Source organism: Gorilla gorilla, chromosome 13 (genome assembly GCF_029281585.2).
Source record: "Gorilla gorilla gorilla isolate KB3781 chromosome 13, NHGRI_mGorGor1-v2.1_pri, whole genome shotgun sequence".
NCBI lineage: Eukaryota > Metazoa > Chordata > Mammalia > Primates > Hominidae > Gorilla > Gorilla gorilla.
In genome coordinates, this window is record NC_073237.2 from 28,347,844 (window position 1) to 28,375,173 (window position 27,330).

Consider the following 27,330-nt stretch of genomic DNA (forward strand, 5'->3'; position numbering starts at 1 on the left):
ATAAAAATAAAAAATGCTTGTATCAACATTCCCCAAGGCAACTTGGAAGAGTGTCCCGAGCAGTCGTTCTCTACCTTGGCCCAAATAAACTCTCTATATTAATTTTGCCTCAGCTTTTTTTTTTTTCCTCACTGTTGTTTTTGTTTGTGTGTTTTTCTTTTTTGAGACAGAGTCTCACTCTGTCGCCCAGGCTGGAGTGCAATGGTGCAATCTCCGCTCACTGCAACCTCCACCTCCCGGGTTCAAACGATTCTCCTGCCTCAGCCCCCCAAGTAGCTGGGCCAAGTGGGTGGCACGCGCCACCGCGCCCGGCTAATTTTTGTATTTTTTAGTAGAGATGGGGTTTCACCATGCTGGTCAGGCTGGTCTCGAACTCCTGACCACGTGATCCACCTGCCTCGGCCTCCCAAAGTGCTGGGATTACAGGCGTGAGCCACCGCGCCCAGCCTGTTTTGTTTTTTTTTGAGACGGAGTTTCGCTGTTTCACACTGAGGCTGGAGTGCAATGGCGTGATCTCGGCTCACCGCAACCTCCGCCTCCTGGGTTCAAGTGATTCTCCTGCCTCAGCCTCCCGAGTAGCTGGGATTACAAGCATGCGCCACCACGCCCAGCTAATTTTGTATTTTTAGTAGAGACAGGGTTTCTGCATGTTGGTTAGGCTGGTCTCAAACTCCCAACCTCAGGTGATCCACCCGCCTCGGCCTCCCAAAGTGCTGGGATTACAGGTGTGAGCCACAGTGCCCGGCCCCTTTTTCTTTTCTTTTTTTTTTTTTTTTTTTGGAGACAGGGTCTCCCTCTGTTGTCCAGGCTGGAGTGCAGTGGCACGATCTTGGCTCATTGCAACATCCACCTTCTGGGTTCAAGTGATTCTTCTGCTTCAGCCTCCCGAGTAGCTGGGACTACAGGCACCTGCCACCACGCCCGGCTAATTTTTTGTATTTTAGTAGAGACGAGGTTTCACCATGTTGCCCAGGGTGGTCTCGAACTTCTGAGCTCAGGAAATCTGCCTGCCCACCTTGGCCTCCCAAAGTGCTGGGACTACAGGTGTGTGCCACTGTGCCCGGCCCTTTTTTTTCTTTTTTTTTTTTTTGAGGCAGAGTCTCGCTCGGTTGGCTCACTGCAACCTCCACTTCCCAGGCTCAAGTGGTCCTCCCACTTCAGCCTCCTGAGTAGCTGGGACTACAGGTGTGTGCCCCCACTCCTGACTAATTTTTGTACTTTTTGCAGAGATGGGGTTTCACCATGTTGCCAAGGCTGGTCTCGAATACCTGGACTCAAGTGTTCCGTCTGCCTCAGCCTCCCAAAGTGTTGGGATTACAGGTATGAGCCACCTCGCCCGGCCTCAGTTTCTTTCTTTAAGGTCAAAAACGTATGAGGCTACTTTTTTCCAGTTCCTTTATGTTTTATATATATAACCATCACATAAAATTCTCACCATGTGAGGCACTAACTGCTTTTTAAATATTAACCCATCTAATCTCATCACAATGAAGATATCTACTATGAGGTAGGTACTTATCTCTATTCCATTTTACAGGTAAGAAAACTAAGTTACAGAGATTTTAAGTAAACTGCCCAAGATCAGACAACTAGTAGGTAGCAGGAGCCAGGCTTTGAACTCAGGCAGTCCAGCTCCAGAGTTTATTTCTTAATCACTGCACAATGCTACCTCTTTTCTCTTTTGTTTCTTTTCCTTTTTGCTTTCTTCTTCCTCTGCCTACCCTTTGCTGTTGGTGCTCTCCAGGGCTCTGTCTTTAGCCTTATCTTACTCTATTCTCTCTCCCTGTGAGATATCATCCATTCTTAGAGGTTTTCTGTAGACTCTCCAGTGAGATCTCTAAGCTGGGGAGTAGGACCATTGTTTCTAGCCATATCCCTAATGGCCACCACAGAACTTGGCACATACAAGTGCCAACGAAGTATCTGAATGAATGACAACTCCCAGCTCCATCTCCAGACTGGAGCTGAGCTTCGAGACCTGGACACTCAACTGCCCACTAGACATGCAAAGGATGTTAGCCAAATAAGGGGAAAGTGGGGATAGGATAAAGGGGGAAAGAGTATTCCAGGAAGAAGAGATCAAGCCCTGCCAACTCCATTTCCAGAGTTGTTAAGCTCATTTCTTTCTTCCATCTCCTCTGACACAGACCTTCCCTCTTACCTGGCCCACAGTCATGGTCTCCCTGACTCATCTTGCTCCCCTCCACTCGACAGTCCTGTGCCACTCGGTGGCAAAATCTAATCCCCTTCCTGCCTTGCTGATAACCCTCAGCTTGTTTACAAGGCCTCCTCGCACATTTTGTCCTGCAGAACAGAGAAGGAAATGTAGGCCCCTGAGGACCCCAAGCTGTCTCTCCTCGGAGGCCTTTGCTCTAGGGGCTGGTCCCTGTGGGCTGGCATGCCCCTTCTGCGAGCTCTTAAAGACACTGCTCCGGTGTCACCGCCTCTGGAATGCCCACCCTGGGGCTCCCAGCTTCAACTGCCTCCTCTCCGCTTCAGTCCTGGTAAAGGCGGGCCTTAACAATCGTTGAGTCCCAGAAGGCTTCACTTCCGGGCTCGTCTGCTTCACCAGCCAGTGAGCTCGGGCGAGCCCGTCCATTCTGGGTCTCACTATCCCCACACCTATCCGTATGGAGAGTGGCGCTAGGTCAGACCTCGCCTGAAGACCCTGACATCTGCCGCCGGGCGACTTGGCCCCGCCCCCTTGCCTCCCTTGCGCGGCACCGCCCCACTCCTCCGTGCTCCCCCCGAGGAAATGGTTCAACCGAAGGGGCGGTGCCAAGGTGCCCGGGCCGCTCCGATTGGTCAGTGCGAGCCGTACCACGGCGGTGGCGGGGGAGCGCTTCGTGGGCAGCCGGCGGGCTCCGAGGCCGTGAGCGCAAAGCCTCAGGCCCCGGCTCCCTCCTGAGCTGCGCCGTGCCAGACCGCCCGCCGGGATGCAGTGGGCCGTGGGCCGGCGGTGGGCGTGGGCCGCGCTGCTCCTGGCTGTCGCAGCGGTGCTGACCCAGGTCGTCTGGCTCTGGCTGGGTACGCAGAGCTTCGTCTTCCAGCGCGAAGAGATAGCGCAGTTGGCGCGGCAGTACGCTGGTGAGCAGGCAGAGGGCAGGGAGGGGAGCGGCCGGCCTGGGAGCGGAGCCTAGGGTTCCGAAGGCGCCATCCCCGGACCTAGGACCGGTGCCAGCCCTGACTCCGCCGCCCCTCTGCCTCCGCCAGGGCTGGACCACGAGCTGGCCTTCTCTCGGCTGATCGTGGAGCTGCGGCGGCTGCACCCAGGCCACGTGCTGCCCGACGAGGAGCTGCAGTGGGTGTTCGTGAATGCGGGTGGCTGGATGGGCGCCATGTGCCTTCTGCACGCCTCGCTGTCCGAGTATGTGCTGCTCTTCGGCACCGCCTTGGGCTCCCGCGGCCACTCGGGTCAGTGCTAGCGGCGGGCCGGACTGGGAGGCTGGGGTTGTAAAGGGGCCCATGCCCTCCTTTCTGATGTTTGGCTGGGCCATGCAATGGCGCGAATACCCTGATAGTGTCATGTGCGATTGTCACTCAGGGCGCTACTGGGCTGAGATCTCGGATACCATCATCTCTGGCACCTTCCACCAGTGGAGAGAGGGCACCACCAAAAGTGAGGTCTTCTACCCAGGTGGGTAAGAAGGCTCTGTCAGAGAAGTGGGTCCCTTCACGCGGGGGGTGCCCACAATTGCGGGGAGCATGGCATGGAAAAGGAGTGTGTTGGGGGGGCCCTCCTCATGGTTCCCTTCCTCCACCCTCCCATAAGCCACAGGTGATTGGTTGGGGCAGAGCTGAGGGACTCTTGCTTTCCTCTGTCAAGGGGAAACAAAACATAACAACTTCCTGTTAAACATGTCTGATTTTTATCTGCCCAGGCACAATTTTGCCCAGACAGTATTCCAACAACTGTTGGGGAGACAATGGGTAATCAGAAATGCTCTCAATACCCCAAAAGACAAGACAGACAGTTATCTTTTTGTTCATTTGTTTGTTTTTTGAGATGGAGTCTTGCTCAGTCGCCCAGGCTGGCGTGCAGTGGCGCGATCTCGGCTCACTGCAAGCTCCGACTTCTGGGTTCATGCCATTCTCCTGCCTCAGCCTCCCGAATAGCTGGGACTACAGGCGCCCGCCACCACGCCCGGCTAATTTTTTTTGTATTTTTAGTAGAGACGGGGTTTCACCATACCAGCCAGGATGGTCTCAATCTCCTGACCTCGTGATCCACCCGCCTCGGCCTCCCAAAGTTCTGGGATTACAGGTGTGAGCCACCGCGCCCGGCCGCTCCCCCGCCTTTTTTTTTTTTTTTTTTAATAGTGAAACAATTTACTTAAGAAATAGAGCACTGGACTTCCCAGTATATTTGAGGTTGGGTGTATGCATCGCAGGCATGGTGGTTGAACAGCTACACTTTTCAGATAAAGCCTCACAAGTCCTGGAACTACCCCTTTCCTAGCTACAAGCCCAGCCCAGGTTTAGCTAAATTTCTGCTTGATTCGAGTGAGGCTTGGGAGTGCAGACTTCCATACAGTGGGTCCATGGTCAAGCGAGGTAGCCGTCCATGGCTTCCCCAAAGAGAGGACATGGGTCAGATGATGCCACAGAACATTTAGGAGTGGCCGTCTGGGCTAGCCCAGTGAGGTAGGGCTTTTTGTTTTTCTGAAGCTCCCTCTCCATTCCCCACCCCTAGTTAGTCCATGGGCCAGGGAAGCAGCAGCCATGGAAGGGCAGGGCAGAGCTGGCTTTTCACTTGGGTGCTCCCTGTCCCCCAGGGGAGACGGTAGTGCACGGGCCTGGTGAGGCAACAGCTGTGGAGTGGGGGCCAAACACATGGATGGTGGAGTACGGCCGGGGTGTCATCCCATCCACCCTGGCCTTCGCGCTGGCCGACACTGTCTTCAGCACCCAGGACTTCCTCACCCTCTTCTATACTCTTCGCTCCTATGCTCGGGGCCTCCGGCTTGAGCTCACCACCTACCTCTTCGGCCAGGACCCTTGACCAGCCAGGCCTGAAGGAAGACCTGTGGATGGACAGGAGCGGGCAGGCCCGCACATATCCACTTGCTGGAGCCCATGTTTACAGACAGGGACATACACCATGCAGATCCTGAGTTCCTGCTGTATGAGCAGGGATATCCATGCTTATGTATCCAAACACAGAGACCCATGGGAACAAATGAGACACATATAGATACTGAGACCTGTGTGTACAGTAGGACCATGCACTCACACCCATCTGGAGAGGGAGCCCCCCGGTATACCAAGGGAGCCAGTTGTGTTCAGACACACACATCACAGCTTGACTCACTAACTCAGGCCTTTCCATAGCTCCACAGCTTCCCACATCCTCCCCACCGAACCGGGGTTCTGGAGTTAAGGATGGGGGAGGGTATTATACTGCCTCAGTCCGACTCCTCAACCCAGCAGCAATTTGAGGGGATGAGGGGGAAGACGAGCTGCCTTTTGGAGGCCCCCTTCACCTGCAGCTATGATGCCCTTCCCCTTCTCCCCTGTCCTCACCATATGCCTTATCCCCATTCTACTCCCCTGCTATGCAAGTGCCCCTGTGGCTTGTCCCCAACCCCCTCAGCAACCAAGCTCAGCTGGGGAACGAGAGTAATTTGAAGAATGCTTGAAGTCAGCGTCTTCCATTCCAGAAAGACCCCCATTCTTCCTTTGGGGGTATGATGTGGAAGCTGGTTTCAGCCCAGGACCCACCACTGAGGAGAGGATCTAGACAGGTGGGCCTAATTCCAAGGGGCCCTTCCTGGCCTGAAGAAGGCCTTTTACACACACACAACACATACACACACACACACACACATCACAGTTTTCAGACAGCCCCTGCTGCATTCTCTGTCCATCTGTCTGTTTCTATTAATAAAGATTTGTTGATCTGTTCCATCTTTTTGTGTGTCTGAGCAGCCGGAAAAAGCCTCTGACTCCTGGGGACCTCAGGAAGATCTCTCTCTTGCTGTGTGATTCATGGTAGATTTTTTTTTTTTAAGAGGTGGGGTCTCCTCTGTTGCCCAGGCTGGAGTGCAGTGGCACAGTGACATGATCATAGCTCCCTGCAGCCTTGAACTCGTGGTCCCAAACAATTTTCCTGCCTTAGCCTTATGAGTAGCTGGGACTATAGGCAAATGCCACCATGCCTGGTTAGCTTTTTAAATTTTTTTTAGAGATGGGGTCTTGCTATGTTGCCCCGGCTGATCTCCAGCTCCTGGCCTCAAATGATCCTTCCTCAGTCTCCAGAGTAGCTGAGATAACAGAAACAAGCCACCGTGCCTGACAAGACAGTCGCTTTTGACTAGTAGGCACTATATACTTGAGTGTGCCTTAGAATCACCTAAGACACTCTTTGAGTCAGTAACTCAGACTACTGAGCTCCATTGCCAGAGATCAACATGTTCAATAAGATTTCCTCCAACACAGCTGCGAATGCCATAATTTGAGAAATTCAGGGCAGGGTGACCTGGAGTGTGTCTTGGCCTTACCTCTGCCGGTGCAATCCTGGGAACAGTCCTAAGAATCTTCCCCTGGATGACCACAGGGTGGCAGTGTGCACCCACTTTTTAGCTGAAAGGCATAGTTGTTCTCAGTCGGCTTTTTTTCTGGGCTCCCAGAGTAGTGTCTGCCCCCACCCAAAACAGGAGTTCCTCCAGTCTATGGTCTGCCTTCTCCAGGACCCACCACTAATGTGGAGGCTCCCACAATGAAAGGCAGGCACACTACCTGGCAGTATGTGAGGTAGGTAGGGCCTGGACTCAGGTAAGGCAAGAGAGGTGCCTAAAATGCATTCATTCCCAAAGACCCTGCTCTTGCCTTAACTTCTGCATTTTACACACCAAGCATGCCTCACCCTCGTCCTGGCCCTGTTCTGAGGGTAAGGCATAGATCACTCCTGCTTCTCAGGATTCCTGGTATTTTAAAAATGGAAGAAACATGGTTATAAAAATTAGATATGTTAACATTCTAAAGAACACAAATCCAAAAGACTATATGTATAACTGCATTTAGAAACAACATCAAAAGTCAATTTGTGACTGAATGTGGAGTCCAGGTAAGTTGGCCAACCTGAACCCGACTCTTCACCCCCAATACCACCGTGTCAGGCATAGTAGGCCCTGGCTGGCTCCTCTCCACTCACCCCAGGTTGCAAATCCATGCCTCCTGGGGGATTCCTACTCTGTAACCCAGCTCTGCCTCTAGGCTCAGAGCCCACATGTCAGGGATGACCCAGCTTGCCCTGTCATTCCTCCCAAACGTCCACAAAGGACTAGGCTCCCAGGCCCCTCCCCATCTCTGCTGCTAAATCCGTTGGTCGTTTCATAGTTCTTAGCTTTCATTTGACACAGGGTAATCACTCTGAAGGCACTCTTAGCTTTTGGGACACTACTCCTCCTTAATTGCCTCCTTTACTGGAATTTTTTTTTTCTTTTTTTTTTTTTTTTTTTCAGTAGAGACAAGAGTTTCACCACGTTGGCCAGGCTGGTCTCAAACTCCTGACCTCAAGTAATCCGCCCATGTTGGCCTTACAAAGTGCTGGGATTACAGGTGTGAGCCACTGCACCCAGCTACTGGATTCCTATCTCCTCATTCTCTGACTTTCTTGGGCTTAGTCCTCAAACCTCTTCTGTTTACACCCCTTCCCAGGTGATTCTGTGACTTTACCATCTATATATCTTGACTTCTAAATTTTTGTCTCAGCCTAAATCTCTGCCCTGAGCACCAGAGTTGGAAATCTTACTGCCTTCATCTCTACTCAACATCTCCACTTGGCTGTCTAATAGGTATCTCAGACTTGAGATATCCAAAGCAAACCGAGTTCTCTCCCAGCCCCACACCACCACCATCCTGTAGTCTTTACTGTGAATTAAGGGCACCTCCATTTACCCAGCTGCCCAGAGTCATTTTGGACACATCTGTTTCTCTCATGTCGCACATCCAATCCATCATCAAATACTGTTTTTATCTGCAGAATATATCCAGACTCTAATCATGTCTTCTCACCTCCACTGCCCCCACCCTGGTCTAAGACACCATCATCTCTTGCCTATAGACTATTGCAATGGCCCCCTAACTGATCTTCACGCATGCATCCTGTGTGGAGGATTCTCCACGCAGCAGCCAGTCAGACTTTCACTCTCTGCTGAGACCTAACCAATGGCTTTCCATCTCATTCTGTCCTTTCACTCCTTACAAGGCCCATGTTTCCTCTGATCAGACATTCCAACCACTCACCCATTCAGCCCCCGTATTCCAACCCAGTGGCCTCCTTGCTTTTCTTCCAACACATCAGGCAAAATTCTATCCCAGGATATTTGTACCTGCTATTCTGACTGTAGTGCTCGTCCCTAGGTATCCACGTAGTCATAGCTCTCTTCCTCCCCTCCTTCAATTCCTGCTCACTGAGTTCTTCAACACTTATATAATAGTATCTCTTGCATGGTGATTTTAAATACCTTCACAAAATTTTTGATGCTCTGTCCTTCAAGAGATGAAGCCTAAATTCCTTCCCCTTGAGTGGGCTAGACTTAATTATGTACTTTCACAAATAATGTGGCATAAATAACAGTGTGTGACTTCTAGGACTAGGCCATAAAAAGCATTGCTGCCTAAAGAGTCTCTCTTGGATCGTTCTGGGGGAAACCAACTGCCATGTTGAGAGGACATACAAGCAATCCTATGGAGAGGCTCACATTGCAGGGGGAACAGGCCCCCTGCCAAGGGCCATGCAAGTGAGCCATCTTGGAAGTAGATCCTCCAGTTCCAGTCAAGCCTTCAGATGACTGCATCCCTGGCCAACCTTTTTACTACAACACCTTAGAGGACAATGAGTCAGAACCATCCAGACCCACAGAATTGTGAGAAAATAAATGTTTTTTGTTTTAAGCTGCTAAATTATGGGGTGATTTGTTACACAGCAATAGGTAACTAATGCCCCCTTTTATGTTCCCCCCAACCCAGCTACATTTTTCTCCATGGTACTTACCACTATCTGACACACTGTATATTTCCCCCACTTAGAATCGTACCATTATAATAAGAACTTTGTTTTATTTGCTCCTGTGTCCAACAGTGCCTGGCAAAAAAATAGATAATAAATATGTGTTGGATGAATGAAGCATGGGTCTCTGAAGGTCTAGGTCTGTCTCCGTCTCTGTGAGATATAAGACCAGACTGCGGGTATGAGAGGCAGCCTTTCCTTTTCACAGATGAAGACAGATAAACCAAGTCCCAGTCAAGCATATTCCTTCCCCTCAGCCCTTCCCAGTTGTAGCCCTCCTGGCCCAGACCCCAAAAGTGGATTAACTTTGCTTGATTGATTTGGGAGCTGGGGGAGTGACTGCCCAGCCCCTTACCACGCAACCCAAACCCTACAAAGCGATCTCCAAACACTCAGAACTGGAATTTCCCCAAGCCAATTCCTACCTTTCTAGGAAGACTCTGACCACCTACCTTTGTCCATGGACCTCCTCTGAGCAGCCAGGGGAAGCTGTGGTGGGGAAAAGGGAGCAAGCAGGGCACAAGGGTTTTGCGGATTGCTACCCTCTGCTCTCCAGTCTTCCAGTAGACTTCCAGGGCATGTCTGTCTGCCTGGCACATTCACTGATTCTCCCCTCCCAGCATCAGGGAGGGTTGGGCAGAGGAGGAGGCTTGGCTCTGCCCCAGGATACTCACACCAAACAAAGCCATGGGGGAGGAGGCATCAGTACCGACAGTGATTGGATCACTGGAGCTTCTGGAGGCTGGGGGTTTCTGATGGGCTCAGAGGTCTGAAATCTGAGGTGGAGGACACTGGGGCAGCCAAAGGAATGAATGGGGCTGAGCCTCAGCGTGGCCAGGAATGGGCCATAGAGAACCAGGACTTAGTGCTGCAGTAGAAGCTGGGCACAGAAGGGTGCAGAGAAGGGTGGCGGCTGGAGGCAGGGAGAGCAGGGAGGAGGCACCCACCATGGTCAGACCCACCATGGTCTGAACCACCATGGTCAGAAGAGCCGGTGGTTTGAGCCAGAGCAAGCTGAGGCTGAGAGTAGTGGACTGATTGGGAGAGGACAAGGGAGGAGGGAGGAGACAAAGGTCGTGTTTGGATTCCTGCCTTCTGGGGGTGTGAGGTCAGAAGACAGTCTCTGGTGCCACAGTTTCATACCTATGCCAGGTGTCACCCCTACAGACACCTGCTATTCACTTACACACTTGGCATCACCTCACAGTGTCCCTCTGTTTGGTCAGTGGTCCCCTTGGGCACAGGAAGAAATAGGAAGTATGAGGATTCCCGGGAGGAGTGGGGTCCAGGCTGTTCAGAGCAGAAATTCTGAGAGGCCTGCCACTCAGAACCCCCAAATAAGGAACAGCATTTCAGCGTCTTGGGAATAGTTAGGGGGAGGGCGCAAAGCAGTGGGCTGAGGGGGTCTGGAGATACAGATGTGGCAGTCAGGCACACATAGGTGGAGAATGTGTGTGAACATGGGCGAAGTGCCGGTCACTGTTGAAACAAACCTATGATGAGTACCAGAGGTTCATTATACTATTCACTCGTCTATGTTTCAAAATTTTCATAATACAGGCTGGGTACGGTAGCTCATGCCTGTAATCCCAGCACTTTGGGTGGCCAGGGTGGGCGGATCACTTGAGGTCAGGAGTTCGAGACCAGCCTAGCCAAAATGGTGAAACCCCATCTCTACTAAAAAGACAAAAATTAGCCGGGCCTGGTGGTGGACGCCTGTAATCCCAGCTAATTCCAGCTATTCGGGAGGCTGAGGCAGTAGAATCACTTGAACCTGGGAGGCGGAGGCTGCAGTGAGCCCAGATCGCGCCACTGCACTCCAGCCTGGGTGACAGAGACTCTGTCTCCAAAAAAGAAAAAAAAGAAAAGAAAGAAAAAGAAAAGAAAAGAAAATTTCCATAATAGAATGTCAAAAGAGACAAAAACTGTGTGTGGCTGTGTATCTGCATGCGGTGAGTGTGCAGTCAGCTTAAAGACCTCTGAGAGTGTGTGAGTGCATAGGTGTGGGTCCACCACCATGTGCACTCATGTGTGCAAACCGCAGCATGCCTGCAGTGGGGGACAGCACGTGGGCAGGGCAGGGGTGCTCAAGGCAAAGAGAGAAGCTTCCATTCTGACCAGACCCTCCACGCACACCCCAGCATCTTGCAGAGGGATTCCCCTCTTGATCACAGCGTGCCCAGGCCATTGGCACTGTGGTGACCATGTCACGGAACGTGTGAGACTGGGCAGCTGTGCGCCTGAACTTGTGACAAGGTGTGTTGGTGTGTGGATGCGGCTGTTTGTGTGTGGAAGCCCAGTGCCGAGTGTGGGTGTCGGGGGCACGACTTGTGAGGCTGGGCGGGGCTCTGGTCCGGAGTCCGGTGGCGGTAGAGCCCTCACTTTGGCACGATTCCCCCGCAGCTCTCCAGCGCCCCCTGCCCCCGAAGCTGGCTGGAAAGAAGGTGGGAGACACCTGTTGGGGAGCTGAGAGCGGCAGAGCCCACAGGGGCCTCTCCCCATGCGCCCCGCCCGCCCTGCCCCGCTCGGGTCCCGCCCCCGCGGCCGCCGCAAGCAGCGCGGCGAGTGAGCGCACAGCCGCCAGAGGAGCACAGGGCGGCGGGAGCGCACCGCCGGGACCCAGCCGAGGCCAGGGCCGCCTGGGAGGCGGGCGGAGCAAAGGCAGCGCCGTGGAGACGCCAGGGGCAGCGGGCCACGCCAGGCAGGTGAGTGCGGCCCCGGGCGCCCGGAGCGAGGGAGCGGGGCGTCGCGACTCCGCCGCCTCCTGCCCGTCTGGTCCCGTGCCCGTCCCAGGCTCTGCCCCACCGCCCTCCATCCCCGCGACTCCTTGGTCCCTGTCCTCTGCCCCTCTCTCCGGCTGTTTTTCCCGTCCCTGTCTCTGTCGGTACCTCTCTATTTAACTATCTCTTCCTAATCTCTCTCTTCTGTCCGTTTCCTGCTGTCTTGGTCTTTCCCTATATCTCAACCCCTGTCTATTTATCTATCTCCGCCTTTGTCTCTCTGTCTCTGTCCGTCTCTGAGCTACCTGTCACTTAGGTCTTTTATCTGTTGCTCCTCTACCTCTCTTACCCTCCCTGTCTCTCTACCCAATATTCTGTCTCTCTCCATCTCTGTCTGTCTACCCTGTCTCTGCCTGATACCTCTACCTCTCTCCATCTTGGTCCCTCTCAGTCTCTGTGTCACCCCACTTCTGTCTCTCCTTGTCACCCTGTTCCATCTCTATTTTCACATCTCCCTGTCATTGTCTCTGTCGGACATCCCCCTTCTCCTTTTCTTTCTCTCTCCCTTCCTTCACCATTTCCCGATGTCTCTTGGTCCCTGTCACCCTCTCTGATCTGCTCACTCTTCCAGTCCTCAGTCAATGGCCATTTGATTCCCCGAGTCTGGTCCTGTTTCTGTTCACCTGTCTATTTGTCTATTTGTCTATTTGTTCACCTCTGGGAAAGCCATCTTTCTGCCTCTTTCCTTGTGACCCCTGCACTTCCCTGAATCCATGACCACCTCCCCCTGTGTTGGGGGGCTCTGGGGGCAGTAGGGCCCAGGACCCATAATTCCCTCCCCCACAGGCGGCCCTTTCCTCCGGGTCCCGCCTGGTACCAGGGCCCCCCTCAGCTGGGGGACTGCGCCTGGAAGCTGTCATGGAGGCCCTGCAGAAGCAGCAGGCAGCTCGGCTGGCCCAGGGGGTGGGGCCATTGGCCCCTGCATGCCCGCTGCTGCCACCGCGGCCTCCCCTGCCTGACCACCGGACCCTACAGGCCCCTGAGGGGGCCTTGGGGAATGTTGGGGCTGAGGAAGAGGAAGATGCTGAAGAAGATGAGGAGAAGCGGGAGGAAGCCGGGGCAGAGGAGGAGGCAGCTGAGGAGAGCTGTCCAGGGGCCCAGGGCCCCAGCTCGCCTTCTAGCCAGCCCCCTGGACTCCATCCCCACGAGTGGACCTACGAGGAACAATTCAAGCAGGTAGGACCTATGCCCTCAATGTCTGGCCCTCTTCCCTATGTCTCTCTTCTGGCAAAAGCACAGCCAGGTGATTAGCAGCCCACCCACCCCCACCACCCTCTGCAAGAGGAAAAGAGACACAGAGACACGGAGACCTATAGAAAGACAGAGAGAAGATTGGAGGATAGTGACAGGGAGGGAAAGACAGATGCCTGGCTAATTTTTTTAAATTTCTTTTGTAAAGACAAGGTTTTCTTGTATTGCCCAGGCTGGTCTCGAACTCTTGACTTCAAGTGATCCTCCCACCTCAGCTTCCCAAAGTGCTGAGATTACAGGGATGAGCCACCATGCCCAGCCAGGTGTAGGGAAGGCAGTCTAGGGGCTGGGGATTCCAATGCCAGCACCACCCTGCCTACCTTCTCACACATCAAGTCACAAGGTCATATTCCAGTGACCAGTGGGGGTGTCCCAGTTGCTTCCTCTGTCTTTGGAAGCAGAATGGAGGTTATCACTCACTTGGCAGGCTGATACACCTTTCCTTTCTTTCCTGTCACCTCCCCCCTAACCCCGGCCCCATGCAAATCTCCCTGGCCTGAGTTCCACAGATGATAGTTCCCAGCCTGGGATGGCCACTACAGCCGCAGTATGACTAAAAGGCTCCTCTGCAACTCAGAATGACAAGACTTCATTCACAGGGCCTTAATCTGAGATTCTTTCTCCCTGGAGAACCCTTCTGGGTGTTATTCTAAGGACACTACTCAAGGCTGTCACTATGAAGGTGTTACACAGGGCTGTGTCTCCAGGTGTGCTATTCTGGTACTTGTAGGGTGTTGGTCTGGGTATATTCCAAAAGTGTTGATCTGTGACTAGTACTCTGGCATTAGTATAAAACTGAGTGTTACTCAGGGCTCTGTTCTGGATATGTGGCTCTAGAGACTATTTCTCCTAGGTATAATTCTAGGGGTTATTACTTGGATCTAAGTAATAACATCTTAGACTTAGGGCTCAATTTTTGTGGGAATGTGACTCTAAAGGCGGATCTGGGGTTTATTACTCATGGGTATTTTGTTTGTTTTATACTCCGAGGATTCTTATGGAGATGGAGTGATGGAATATTATGTATAGGTGTTACTCAAGGACTGTTACTCTGGGTCAGTGACTCTAGGGGTGGTTCTCTTGACTAGTATTCGGGAGTTGATGCAGGAGGTGGGACTCCAGATTACCAGGAAGAGTTGAGATGGCCTGTGGATCCTTTAAACTCTGACCCCACAGGTCCTAGGTGGTACAGGGCCAGTGCCTCTACAGCAGTGTCTGTAGGCAGGGTAAATGCCTCTGAAAGGAAATCAGACCAGAAGATGAGCTGAAGGGCCCTGGGTGTCAACCCAGGAGCTTCTGAGCATCACCCTGCCTGAGGGGTGGGTTAGGAGCATCTCTGCCCTTCAGTCACCCCCAGCCCTGGCATACAGGGATATGAACACCATGAAGTCCTTGCATGAATGAATCAGAGCATCAGATATATGTTTGTCTCCTCAGTCTGGTATACAGCCCCAGCCTAGCTTCCTTCCTGGGGCTCTAAATTTCCCATGAGGGTGGGGGAAGACTGAGCCCCAGAGGGCAGGCTGAGCCTCCAAGCTCCATCCTGCTCCTCTCTTCCCTTACTCCCCAGATGGGTGGTTTGAACGGCCCAGGGTACCACTACCAGTACCAGTCTCTGTATGTACTAGAAAAAGGCACCCCTGCCTGCCTCTAGGCGGAGAGAGCCTAATGCTAATAGTCCACACTGAGATCCTACTGACTCCTTCAGCTAGGGACCCTTGTTCAGGGTACAACCTGAATTGGGGTCAAGGGAGGGAGGGGGGGTCAGCAGAGCTGTAGAATGACCCCAATCCTTCCCCAGCTGTATGAGCTCGATGCAGACCCCAAGAGGAAGGAATTTCTGGATGACCTGTTTAGCTTCATGCAAAAGAGGGGTGAGTGGCATGATGTGGGGGAAGGGCCCTGGAATTGCCCCCTTACCAGGTTTGAGGAAACCCGGTTGGGTTCTCCCTGCAGAGGCCTGAGCTTGGCAGCACCTGTCCTTTGGGCCCTCGATAGCGTCTTTAACCTCTGACCCTGTCCCCCTCCTCCACCCCAGGATTAATTAGTGGCCAGCCCACTGGCAGGTTAATGAGTTTGGGATCAATTGGGAGGGTGGGAGGGGGAACTGATGGGAGCCTGGCCTGGGGTGGGAGGGTCCCAGAATCAGAGGGCTGAGAATGCCTTGGTTCTGTGTCCAGGGTCCTTCCTCCAGCCATGTCTTTCCTATTTTCCCTTGATTCAGGCAGGGGACACCTCACGTGCTCTACAGCAGAAAGGACTAGGAATAGACTGAAGGAAGGACTTCCCAAGGGGTGGGCTGGGGACTATGTGAGTTGAGGCTGTGGAGGAGGAGAAATTCCTTTCCAGGAAAGTCAGAGCTGGAGGAGAATGCAAGAAGGGTCCAGGAGGGCATCAGGGTGGGCGGCAGTCCATCACTTCAGCTTTTTCCCAGATTCATGGGACCGAACACTGACTCATTATCTCTCTCTACAAAGCTAATTAACTCACTCAGAGCGCAGCCTGATAAGCCGCTAATTAACTGGCTGCACTGTTCCCCCCCGCCCCCCCACCGCCTTTAGTGCAGCTGCTGGCCCACTTCCCGCTCCCGGCCCTCACCCCAGCACCCCTTTCTGGTCCCTTACCTTCTCAGGGACCCTCAGTAGGGCCCTAAGTCCTTTTGGTTCCCAGGGAGGCCCATTCTGGTTCCAGTGTTCCCTCTCTGGCCCTTCCTCGAGGCCTCCCCTCCACTGGGGTAGCGGGTGTGAACCGATCCCAGCATTGCCTGCCCGCCCCTCCCCACTAGCTCTGCCTCCCTTCGGTCCCTGCCTCCCACCGCTCCAGCTGCAGGGGGAGGGGGTCCGGCGGGGCCGATAATTTTCCCCCATTAATCAGGCCGCAGCTAATTGTTCGGGTCCAAAGGCGCGGCGGAAGGGGACGGGATCGGTAAGGAATTAACTGGGGCCCATCGCTCAGCGCAGACAGGCCCCTTTGTCAGGACCGGCCGGCGGAGGCGGCGCGGGCTGCGGAGTCGGCGGGCCGAGGCGGGAGTTGATTCTTTTCCCGCCCGTCATCCCCCAGCCTTGGGCAGCCACCCGGGGGCTGCTGCTTAGGGGAGGCCGGCTCTTCAGCACTGTCCGAAAGTCCTTCCTGCGGTCTACCCCAGGGGACAGCAAACTAAAGTTTGCAGGCCAAACCCAGCTGCCTGCAAGATAAGAATGGTTTTTACTTGTTTAAATAGTTGGGGGACAAAATTTAAAGATGAATAACATCTCCAGACTGGTGAAATTCGAATTTCAGAGTCTATATTATTGGAACACAGCCGCATCCATTCCTTCAGGTATTCTCTATGGCCGCCTTTAGGCTACAATGACAGCGTTGAGTAGTTGTGACAGAGACCATTTAGCCATCTGGCCTTTTACAGAACTTTGCCCACCCCTGTTCTAGCCTCCTGTCCTTCCTGCTAAAACAGAGACCCTGGGGTTCTGTGGGCTCCGCCCAAGTCTCCCTCTTTCCCGCCCTCCCCGGGGCTCCCGTCCTGTATCGGTCCCTGGGGATGCTGCAGACAGGGTCTTCGTCTCAGTGTCCTGACGGCAGCCCGCTCCCCACCAGGGACGCCAGTGAACCGCGTGCCCATCATGGCGAAGCAGGTGCTCGACCTGTACGCTCTGTTTCGCCTGGTGACCGCTAAGGGCGGCCTGGTGGAAGTCATCAACCGCAAAGTGTGGCGGGAAGTCACGCGCGGCCTCAGCCTACCCACCACCATCACCTCAGCCGCCTTCACTCTACGCACCCAGTGAGGCCAGGGGCGCGAGCGGAAGGGAAGGGGCACGGGGTCGGGCTGGGGCGGGGCGGAGAGGGTACCCGGGCTGGCGTCCGGCTGGGGGACTTGACCAGCTGGGTCCAGCCTCCCATACACTCACCGCCCGCTGTCCGCCCCTAGGTACATGAAGTACCTGTACCCGTACGAGTGCGAGACTCGAGCGCTCAGCTCCCCAGGGGAGCTCCAGGCCGCCATAGACAGCAATCGGCGCGAGGGCCGTCGCCAGGCTTACCCGGCTACTCCGCTCTTCGGCTTGGCAGGGCCGCCCCCTCGGGGCGCTCAGGACCCAGCTTTGGGTCCCGGCCCCGCCCCTCCGGCGACCCAGTCCAGCCCTGGCCCAGCCCAGGGTTCCGCCTCCGGCCTGCCAGCGCATGCATGCGCTCAGCTGAGTCCAAGCCCTATTAAGAAAGGTGCGAGGGGAGAATGGTGGAGGTTTCAGGGTCTCTGAGGTTTAGATGGGCGCTAAGATATAGCAACCATTAAAATGTGAGGACTGAGGTCTGGGGAGGCATTGAGGTATGGGAGCAGTAAGGTCTGACGGGCTTCTGAGGTTTGGGGGTCACTAAGGTTTAGGGGTCCTGAGGTTTGCGGCCAAATGAGAGCTCTGGGGTACGGGTTACTGAAGTGTAGGGGCTGAAGTTCAGGAAAAGGTCCTTTTTTTTTTTTCTTTTCTTTTTTGTGAGATGGAGTCTCGTTCCGTCGCCCAGGCTGGAGTGCAGTGGAGCGATCTCAGCTCACGGCAACCTCCGCCTCCCGGGTTCAAGCGATTCTCCTGCCTCAGCCTCCCGAGTAGCTGGGACTACAGGCGCCCGCCACCATGCCCGGCTAATTTTTGTATTTTTAGTAGAGACGGGGTTTCACCGTGTTAGCCAGGATGGTCTCGATCTCCTGACCACGTGATCCGCCCTCCTCCGCCTCCCAAAGTGCTGGGATTACAGGCTGAGCCACCGCGCCCGGCCAGGAAAAGGTCCTTTAATCACAGCAACTCCATTCCACACATGTCCACCCAGTGCTCCTATTTGCATATACTTTGTGCCTCTTGTGACCTGGATTATTTAAGAACCAACAGCCAAAAACAATCCCCCAAATTGTCTACACATGTACCTTGATCCTTTGGGCTCTAGAGAAAAGCTTCAGCGCTTCCAGGCTGAGGCTCTGGATGGGAAGATAGATCGAATGAAGGATGAGAGATTGGTACATGAGCTTGAGTTACCTCTTTTGGTCCCAGGCCTGGGGGAGAACCAATGCAGAGGTGGGTTGGTTTGGCCAGGGGAGCTGAATAACCTGTTCTTCTAGAGGAGAGTGGAATTCCAACCCCTCGCCTGGCACTGCCTGTGGGCCTGGCACTGGGACCTACACGGGAAAAATTGGCACCAGAGGAGCCCCCAGAGAAGAGAGCTGTTCTGATGGGGCCTATGGACCCACCTCGACCTGGCATGCCCCCCAGTTTCCTGCCCCGTGGCAAGGTTCCCCTGAGGGGTGAGGAGGGGCTTGTTGTGAGGGGGCTTCGGGACTGTACACTGAGGGAGGATTGACCCATCACCTGATAGGTGTTAGAGACAGGGCAGACAGATTCCTCTATAGACAACTGTGTGAGTATAGGTGTGGGGCTGAAGTGGAATGGGGGCTGTCTACGGGGATGGAGGGGGGAAATTCTATTAATAAGTCTGAAGTCTGATTCTCCAAAATGTGATTCCTCTGCCCCCTCCTGGACAGAAGAGCGGCTGGATGGGCCTCTTAATCTGGCAGGCAGTGGCATCAGCAGTATCAACATGGCCCTAGAGATCAACGGGGTGGTCTACACTGGTATGGGTACTGCAGGCTGTCTACACTGGCATGGGGTCAGGGGTATTTAGGCTGGCATGGGGATTTTAGACTTCCTCTACTAGCATGAAGTTCAGGGATATCTAAACTTGCATGGGTAACATGGGGTTCAGGGGATTGCTAGACTGGCATGGGTTAAAGGGGGTGTCTACATGGCATGGGATCCAAGGCATGACCTCTCTGGCATGAGTACCAGGGGATGTCTGCCTTGTCTTGGGCCTATGTATCAGCATAAATATTCCTTGTTTACCTGTTTGAGGTATCTACATTAGCAATGGAGTCTCTTACTGACCCAAGGAGCTTGTCCTCATTGGTTTGTGGCAGGGGTACGTGTGTAGTTTTCTAGCAACCAGAACACTTACTTTTGTTCCCCTCTTCTGTTTCCATACCCTACCCCCTCCTGCTTGTTTTTGCCCTCTACCATCTCCTCACCCCTTTGCCAGGTGTCCTCTTTGCCCGCCGCCAGCCTGTGCCAGCTTCCCAGGGTCCAACCAACCCTGCACCCTCACCCTCCACAGGGCCCCCTTCCAGCACCTTGCCCTGAGAGGTCCTACTTGAAACTAAGAGTCCCAGCCCCATTGCTGAGGGGGGAGGAGACCGCCTGCTTTGATTCTTTCTGGCTGCCCACTCTGGGACCCAGCCCTGGGAGGGGACCACACCTCCCATGCCATGTGGATTTAAAACCAAAGTTTCTTTTGATGTTACACCTACCTCATTGTAAAGGGAGGGCACCTCCTCCCTGGCCAATTCCAGCAGCATCTACCAAAGGGTTCTTCCTCCAGTAACCCCATCATCTCCTCATGTGTTCCCTCTGTCAATGTCATCTCTAGGACCCTACCCTTTTGAGTCAGCCCTGCTTCTCTTCAGGAGCCAACTGAAAGGTTGGGTTGGGGTACTGTGAAAGAGACATCCCTCAGGTCACATCTAGACAATAAAGCTGCGATCCCTCCCTCTCTGATGCCTCCTTTCTTGTTTGGGTATGGGAGGTGGGGAGGAATGATGTGGAACATAGGCTGCCTTGGACCAGGGGCTTTCAGAGGTTAAGGCAGAATAGCAAAGTTTCGTGAGAATAGAAGAGCTCCGTCTCTTGAATCAGACAGCCTGAGTTCAAGTCCTATTTCTGTCCCTATAGTGCTGGGTGGCCTTGGGCAAGTTACTTAATCAACTGAATCTTAGAAGACTCCAAAAGTTTATGGTAACTCACGGAGCCTCCTAATGATGTATCTATGGGAATGGACCTATCCTGGAACACGTGCAAACTCAGGGAGTGGCGTGGGGAAAGCTCTTTGGTACCCGAAAAGCAAAGGTTATCTTGACAACCAGGCACTGGAAGCCAGGGGAGGGATGGGACAGAGCCGTTGCCAAGGTAATCAGCTTTTGACAGCTCCGAGGAGTAACTTCCGGCACTGAAGGGCTGAATCATGGCGTCACTTCCTGCATAAAGGGCCGCTCGTGCACTCGGATTGGCTAGCCTTCTTATTTGGACGGACGTCCCGCCCTCTGGCTGTTTCCTGGCCGAGGTGGGTCGGTAGTAGCGATGGCGGGTCTGACTGACTTGCAGCGGCTACAGGCCCGAGTGGAAGAGCTGGAGCGCTGGGTGTACGGGCCGGGCGGGGCGCGCGGCTCGCGGAAGGTGAGTAGTCTGGTCCGGTAGTCCCTTTCTGGAGCAGAGCAAGAGCGGTCCACTGTCCTGGCCCTCGGGATGCAACCGCTCCAGTCCTGTTCTCCGCAGCCCGGCCTTTGAAATAACAAAGGTCCGGGACCTCCCAGAGCTGATTGGATCATCGGGGTCCACTGTCATAGGGGGCTCTGCGGGTGGTTAAGCCAGCCTGAGAGTGGGCTCAGTACCTACTGTAGCTGAGACTCCACCCTTGCCCTCGCGAGCTATAGTTGGGGAGAACTGACACGAGAAGATGACTAATGAGAGTTTCAATAAGAGCTGAAGTCCACGATAGGAAGGCCCGTCATAGAGCCCTGCATAATTAATTGCTAAATGAATTGTGCAGGAAGAGGTCCATGGGACCCCTGGGGAGGCAGAGCAGAGGTGGATAAGGAAAACGCCAAAGGGTGAGAAGTGAGGTCTGAAAGGACCAGGATTAGGAAGGGAAGAGACTGGGTACTGGGTATTCAGATGTGGACTAGCACTGCTTTATACCAGTGACAGAATTTTGACAACTACGAAGCTCAGGTGCCCTCTCCTCCCCTTTCTACTATGGGAAGACCTTTTATTGAAGAACTTCTGATGGCGTGTCAGGCATGTCCTGGAGCTAAGTGCGTCCAAGGTAATGATGTCTGTTTGTACACTAAATGAGGAATTAGTTGTCACTAGCAGACTGTGCTCCCATTTCAGAATTAACTTCTCAAACATTCTCTTCCTTTGGGATCTATGACGCTGACCCTCCTGGTTTTCCTTCTACCTCTTATGGCCGCTTCTCAGTGTTATTTGCCTCCCCTCTGGCATTCCTCATCCTCTACCCTAAAAACTGGGTGAGTGCAGTCACTTCCTTAGTCTCCTCCTCCATTTGACCCTTTAATATTGGGATTCTTTACATTCTACCCCTAAACTTTAGGTAGGCTCACTCGCTTCCATGGTGTCAATTACTATTTACATGTCAATATGTCTCAAATGTATATCTCTGGTCCAGATTTCTGTTCTGAGAACCAGACTTTTATGTCTAGTTGTCTACTGGACTTTTCCACTTGGATATCCAATAGTCATCTCAAACTCAATCTGTATGCTCTTAACTGTACTCTTTCTCTCCCCTAACCTGATTCTCTTCTGTATTCCCTAATTCAGTGATTGCACCATCATTGGGATCCCAGTTGTTTGGACTCTTCCATCTCCCACACTAAATTTGATGTGGAGGGGATAGGGCTAGAGGTAGGCCAGCCAATCTAGAGGTCATGAAGGCTTGAATGAGGATGCTTGCATTTCTCATGCCCAAACCAAGGACTTAGGAACCAGAAAATATATTGTGTATACTCTATATTCCATAGACTCTAAAATAGTTCATTATCTTCCCCATCAGACTTGAAACTCCCCAAGGAGTACATGATTCTCTCTCTCCACTTTAAGGATTCCTGGAAGGTGGGGCTGCATCTCCTTTAATATTAGAGAAGGGAGGCCAACCTAGATTACTGGGATTCAGGTTTGAGAGTCTGGGAGAATGAGGGTTCTTTAACTTTTCCAAGCCTTGAGCTAGGTAGTATATCTTGGAATTAACCACCACTTCCCTTACAGGTGGCTGACGGCCTGGTCAAGGTGCAGGTGGCTTTGGGGAACATTTCCAGCAAGAGGGAGAGGGTGAAGATTCTCTACAAAAAGAGTAAGTGCTTCCATGATGTGTCTGCCTGCCCGACATCTCACCCCTCAGCTTCCTGGTACCTGGCCCTAGCCCTTCAGTTCATTAGGTCACTGGAATAGCCCTTTGGGGATAGAAAGATTATGAGGACATTTACCGGCACCCAATTCAATTGGTAAATTGTGGTGTGTTTTTCTACCTTGTGGCTAAACCTCAAGCCCATGACAGTGTCCTAAGTTATGAAATAAGAGCTCTACCTGAAAGCTTCTCTTGGTGAAGGAGGGCAAAAAGGGTATGGGATTTCCCAGGCAAGGTTAAGGGGCAGGAAACAAATTAGACACTGAGAGCCTGGTTATGTCAGAGCTAGTAACCTGCTTAGTAACTAGAAATTAGACAAAGCTCTGGCTTGTCTCGGTGACATCTAGGAGAAAAGAGGCCTTCTACCCTTGGTGAGGATAGGTCAGTGAGAATGCTAAGGGCCCAGAGTGGTGGTAGCAATTGTGTTTTCAGCTCTGAAGCTTGATGTCAGAAGATACTTCAAGAGAAGAGAGTGGAGAGATAGGGAAGTGGGGATAGGGAGCCTGGTGGAGCCCTGCTCATGTGGCACTGTTGGGTATCAGCTCCTCATTGAAGGCTCTCCTCAAGGCTGACCACTTGTCAAACATCCTTCATAAGGCAGAGCTCTACTGCCCAACCCTATTCCATTTTCCATCTTGCTACTTTTCTAGTTGAAGATCTGATCAAGTACCTGGATCCTGAGTACATCGACCGCATTGCCATACCTGATGCCTCTAAGCTGCAATTCATCCTAGCAGGTAATGCTGGACTACATGTGTACGTGCATCTGAGGATGTGGGTCGTCGGGGAGGTTAAGCACAGAGATGGCCTCCCCATCCAGTCTTCTGATGGATACAAGCTCTGGATGCTGCTCTCTGGAATTGTGGCCTGGTTCTGGGTTGAGGATCCTATGGATCCTCTAGTAGACATTGAGTACAGTATACCTCTGCGCCAGCTGCAGGCCATGGTGCCAGCCACAGTGGGAGCTAGTCCAGTGTTCTATCAATAGTTTGCCTCTTGGATTTTCCTTCAGAACCTTCCTCACTTCTGCTCACTAGACAGAGGAGCTTCTAGGAAAGGGTAGGGGCAGAGAGCATTGCCATTAAAGAAAAGAGAGAGTATTGGCATGAGTTTCAACATCTTTCTTTCATGTGAAAAAGCTCTGCAGTGTCAGAGTTCTAGGCAGGAACTATTGCCTTGGCAATGTCTGCTAATCAGTCAGCCATTCTATAAGCTAGGGTTTTTTGAGCTTCATTATTCATCCAAAAGATGTATAATGATCATCTACTCTGATCCAGGTTCTTTCCTAGGTGAGGAAGCATACAGTGGTGAACCAGAAAGTCCCTGCCCTCATGGGCACAGCCAGACCTAGGGGAGACAGGGTCCCTGCTTCACGGACCTGAGCTTATAACCCAGATGGGAGATCAGTCTCCCAGGAGACTGATCAGTGCAATGCAGCACTGAGGACTGGGTAAGGATGGGCCACTCCTGCTAAAAGGGCTGTCAGAGTTCCCAAAGGGCTCTTGATCAATTGCCATCGCTCAAGCACCAAGTTTAGATATTCTCCTGACTGACTCTTGAGTCCAGCCTCTCCATCCCTCCCTGTGGCACTGCCTCAGGAATTGTGCATCCACTTGCATATGAATGGTTGCACAGTCTCCTAAATCATACTCTTGACCCTAATCTTTCCCTTCCTGCATGTGGTTCAGTCTCACCCTCACAAAAACATGTTCCCAACATGTCACTTTGCCTACTTTGGAACCTCAGTGTCTCCTGCCTTGCTAGGATAAAGTCCTAATTCCATAGTCTGCCATTCAAAGCCTTTCAGTCGGCTGGGTCTACCCTCCCATCCAACTCTGTTTCCTGTGCTCTCCCTACTCCAGTTCAGCTAATTGAATTCTTTCTCCTCTACTAATTGACAGGCATTCCTGCCTCTAAGCATTTGCACGTAACAGTCCTCTCTCTTGAATACCCTTCCCACTCTATGGATTTCAGTGCATTGAAATCCCGTGTGCATACAGGGCCTAGCCCAGATCCTGCTCTCCTCACTGGACTCTTCCATTACTGTCCCAGCTCTCCTCCAGCATATAATTGTCTATGCCTCTGAGAGCCACTGAGCAGAACCTGCCTGGCGTAGTCTGCCACATATCTCCTCTTTTAGATCTTCCTGGGGACCCTTGGGTGTGGGGATCCAAGTCTGAAGTATTTTGTATTTTGTGGCCTAGGAGGTGCTCCCTAAGTTTGTTGATAGGAGGCTAGAAGAAGAGGTCTTGAAGTTAAACCTTGGAGAAAGGTGGGATTTGGAGAAATGTGAGAGGCTCGTTAGGCTCAGATGGGTCAGACTTGAGGCATCCAGGAGAGTTGGGGGCAGGATGGAAATGTGCACCTAGAGAAGGGGGCAGTGGACAGAGTCACTGTCCAAAGCTCTAGGACCTAGCCATCTCCCTTGCCAGGTCCTCAGGCCCTTACATGGGCTGAGTAGCAATGCGCAAGTTTGCTTCACTGCAACTATCTTGTCCCTTTTTGCTTTAGAGGAGCAGTTTATCCTTTCCCAGGTTGCACTCCTGGAGCAGGTGAATGCCTTGGTGCCCATGCTGGACAGTGCTCACATCAAAGGTATCTCTCTGGGGTTATAGCTTCACTACTCTGGTTGGGGAGGTAGGTGGGTGGATGGGCAAGACTTTCCTGTGTTTCAGGTTGTGTGGATTCGGGTTGGGTCTGTTCCTTATCTTTTTTTTTTTTTGGACAGAGTCGTACTCTGTCACCCAGGCTGGAGTGCAGTGGCATGATCTTGACTCACTGCAACCGCTGCCTCCTGGTTCAAACAAACTTCCCACCTCACCTCCCAAGTAGCTAGGATTACAGGTGTGTGCCGCCACACCTGGCTATTTTTAGTAGAGACGGGGTTTCACCATGTTGTCCAGGCTGGTCTCAAACTCCTGGCCCCATGTGATCCACCTGCCTCGGCCTCCCAGAGTGCTGGGATTACAGGCGTGAGCTACTGTGCCTGGCCTGTTCCTTATCTTTATCCTCACCCTGAGGTACTTGCCACATCCACCAATTAAAATTACCAGGACAGAGAGCCCAGTTTTAGGACCTCAGGCAATTTGGGCCTGAGAACACTAGCCTAAGCTCTAGCAGTCCCCAGCTCTGGGGATTCCTTCTGCCTTCTACCTACCCCCAAGCATCTCTTCTTCAAGGTGCTGCAGAACCCAGATTTTACTATCAGAGTCTCTGCCAGGTCCATGAATGTATGTGAATTCTTTCTGCTGCACTGCTGAGAGCAGTCCCTGGGCCTGGACTTTGACAAGCAGATAGTGGCTTTAATTGAATCCAGATATCCATCTTGTCTGTCTCTGGAGGTATTTTTCCCAGCTCCCCCTCCCTACCTCTGATCAGCTGCCCGCTGAGTATCTGACAGCCTTAAGCTTTGAGCCCAGCATGGTGGCCAAGCCTTGGCTTGTTGGATTCCAGCTTAGGGACCTGGCATCCATCTTCAGACTCCCTGTTCCCTAGGCCAGGCAGATCTGCCCCCGCTGGGCTGAGAGCAAAGGGACAGGTCCTATAATAGCCAAAGCTCTCTTTACCTGGTCCTGCTTATAGCACTGGGGTGGGGGTAGGGAGCAACACTGGGAACCCCAAGGTTTTGTCTTCTCCTCGGGACATGTATCTTCCCCTCCCTTATGGGTCCTGGAGTAAGACTGGAGTGGGCAGGGAGCCCCACTGCCACCTCCAGCTGCAGCGGTCGATGAAGTCTGGCGTTTGTTTAGCTTCTCCACTCAATACTCTAATCCTGCCAAAGACCTAATAGACCATTGAGCAGTCCCGGGGGAGGGCACAAGCATCATCCAGCAGTGTGCGTTGTGTTTTACAGCTGTTCCTGAGCATGCTGCCCGCCTGCAGCGCTTGGCCCAGATCCACATTCAGCAGCAGGTATGGGAGGGGAGATGACTAGAAGCGAAGATGGAGGTGGTGCAGCACCTCATCCCAACTCATGCCACCTGGGGAAGCAGCTTCAGGCCTTTCTGTTGTAACCTCAGCAGAAACTTTGGGGTTTATCCTTTATCTTGCATATGCCCCAGGGAGGTAAAGGGACTTGCCTAGGTTCATGTACAAACTTTCTGCTTCCAGAGCAGGACTCTATTGGGACATCATAAGGTTGAGGCTGGGAGGTACCCAAGAATTCCTGGGGATGGTATGTCATTGACTGTGGGTAGAGGGGCTCTTTTTTCACTATTCCCAGGCCCTAGTGTAAAGTTCAAAGAGAGTTCAGAAATAAGGACAGAAGAAGAGACATACACTAGGGGGAATGTTTACTTAATGTATGGCCACTCCCTTTTCCATCAGTCTTTGGACTGCTGTTAGGGCACCCATCCTGGAGCCTGAAAGTGCTCCCATAGCCATTTGCTCCTTTGGCTTTGGGGTTAAGTGTCATCTTTTTTAGGCTCCATGGGAGTGGGAGTCCGTGACGAGGCAGGAAGTTTAGTGGAAGATGTGGGCTTTGCTCAGTTCCTTTCTGTGCTACACTTTGGCCCTACAGGACCAGTGTGTGGAGATCACTGAGGAGTCCAAGGCTCTCCTGGAGGAATACAACAAGACTGTATCCTTTCTGCTCAACTAGGACCCTAATGGGTGTTGTCCCTAAGCCCTGTCCTTTTGTTCCACCTCTAGCTCTCTCTCATGCTATCCTACCCACCTATGTTTGCCTGTTCCCCACTTTCCATGAACTTCCTCACTCAGATTCCTATTCTCACCTTGACCTACAACCAGACACTGCTTCTCTCCAAGCAATTCGTGCAGTGGGATGAGCTACTTTACCAGCTAGAGGCCGCCACGCAAGTGAAGCCAGCAGAGGAGTGATAGCTGCTCCCCATCCCAAAGTGGGCCTGGGCAGTCAGACTCCAGGGCCCTATGCCAACCTGCCTTTGTTACAAGGCAGAGGAAGTTTTGTATTTATTGGCTTCAAGGCCCACCTCTCTGTACTCTGGGCTCTAAAGTTGGAGGTCAGGTTACCTGAGGTTTGCAATTTGCAACACCCACCCTCCCCACAATCAGTGTTCTTATTTCAGTGACAATAAACCATAGAGATGACTGGAGGAGTGTGCTGGCTTCTTGGTCTAGGATGGAGGTGGTAGGGGGGTAGAGGTGTCAGCCTGCCTAATCGTTTGACTGGGAACTAAACTCATCCTGGTCTGGCTTTCTGGCAGGTGTAGAGCTCTCAAGATGAAGGCTCTCATTTGATTATGTGGATAGGATATTCCTTTATGTATCCATTTATCCCAAATTTACCAATAAGAGACC

At 52.7% G+C, this 27,330-nt stretch overlaps 3 protein-coding genes across 4 annotated transcripts; all 3 read left to right on the plus strand.

Annotated features, from left to right (window-relative positions):
* The first annotated feature begins 2,789 nt into the window (after positions 1–2,789).
* Positions 2,790–5,907, plus strand: SIGMAR1 (sigma non-opioid intracellular receptor 1). Of its 2 annotated transcripts, XM_004047968.5 has the most exons (4): positions 2,790–3,087; positions 3,214–3,414; positions 3,545–3,637; positions 4,776–5,907. In XM_004047968.5, the coding sequence occupies exons 1-4, from the start codon at positions 2,937–2,939 to the stop codon at positions 5,000–5,002; spliced, it is 672 nt and encodes a 223-aa protein (XP_004048016.1). In that variant the 5' UTR covers positions 2,790–2,936; the 3' UTR covers positions 5,003–5,907. The 2 variants fall into 2 exon arrangements, with proteins under 2 accessions (XP_004048016.1, XP_018888908.1); XM_019033363.4 differs by lacking the exon at positions 2,790–3,087 and having other exon boundaries at positions 3,316–3,367.
* A 5,541-nt stretch (positions 5,908–11,448) lies between these two features.
* On the plus strand, positions 11,449–19,468 carry ARID3C (AT-rich interaction domain 3C). The gene is made up of 6 exons (XM_055351640.2): positions 11,449–11,718; positions 12,580–12,969; positions 14,846–14,918; positions 16,636–16,819; positions 16,967–17,256; positions 18,143–19,468. Exons 2-6 carry the CDS (start codon positions 12,652–12,654, stop codon positions 18,379–18,381), a joined length of 1,104 nt encoding a protein of 367 aa, XP_055207615.1. The 5' UTR covers positions 11,449–11,718; positions 12,580–12,651; the 3' UTR covers positions 18,382–19,468.
* A 672-nt stretch (positions 19,469–20,140) lies between these two features.
* Positions 20,141–27,125, plus strand: DCTN3 (dynactin subunit 3). The gene is made up of 7 exons (XM_004047961.5): positions 20,141–20,303; positions 21,912–21,996; positions 22,701–22,787; positions 24,562–24,645; positions 25,904–25,962; positions 26,570–26,629; positions 26,800–27,125. Exons 1-7 carry the CDS (start codon positions 20,208–20,210, stop codon positions 26,887–26,889), a joined length of 561 nt encoding a protein of 186 aa, XP_004048009.3. The 5' UTR covers positions 20,141–20,207; the 3' UTR covers positions 26,890–27,125.
* Positions 27,126–27,330: the final 205 nt, after the last annotated feature.

Bases quoted from the DNA above. Each gene is read 5' to 3' on its own strand.
- SIGMAR1 (XM_004047968.5), top strand. From the start codon at position 2,937: ATGCAGTGGGCCGTGGGCCGGCGGTGGGCGTGGGCCGCGCTGCTCCTG. The intron at 3,415-3,544 runs GTCAGTGCTAGC...ATTGTCACTCAG, and splicing joins GGGCTCCCGCGGCCACTCGG to GGCGCTACTGGGCTGAGATC. The intron at 3,638-4,775 runs GTGGGTAAGAAG...CCTGTCCCCCAG, and splicing joins AAGTGAGGTCTTCTACCCAG to GGGAGACGGTAGTGCACGGG.
- DCTN3 (XM_004047961.5), top strand. From the start codon at position 20,208: ATGGCGGGTCTGACTGACTTGCAGCGGCTACAGGCCCGAGTGGAAGAG. The intron at 21,997-22,700 runs GTAAGTGCTTCC...CTACTTTTCTAG, and splicing joins GAAGATTCTCTACAAAAAGA to TTGAAGATCTGATCAAGTAC. The intron at 25,963-26,569 runs GTATGGGAGGGG...TTGGCCCTACAG, and splicing joins AGATCCACATTCAGCAGCAG to GACCAGTGTGTGGAGATCAC.
- ARID3C (XM_055351640.2), top strand. From the start codon at position 12,652: ATGGAGGCCCTGCAGAAGCAGCAGGCAGCTCGGCTGGCCCAGGGGGTG. The intron at 16,820-16,966 runs GTGAGGCCAGGG...GTCCGCCCCTAG, and splicing joins GCCTTCACTCTACGCACCCA to GTACATGAAGTACCTGTACC. The intron at 17,257-18,142 runs GTGCGAGGGGAG...CTGTTCTTCTAG, and splicing joins TCCAAGCCCTATTAAGAAAG to AGGAGAGTGGAATTCCAACC.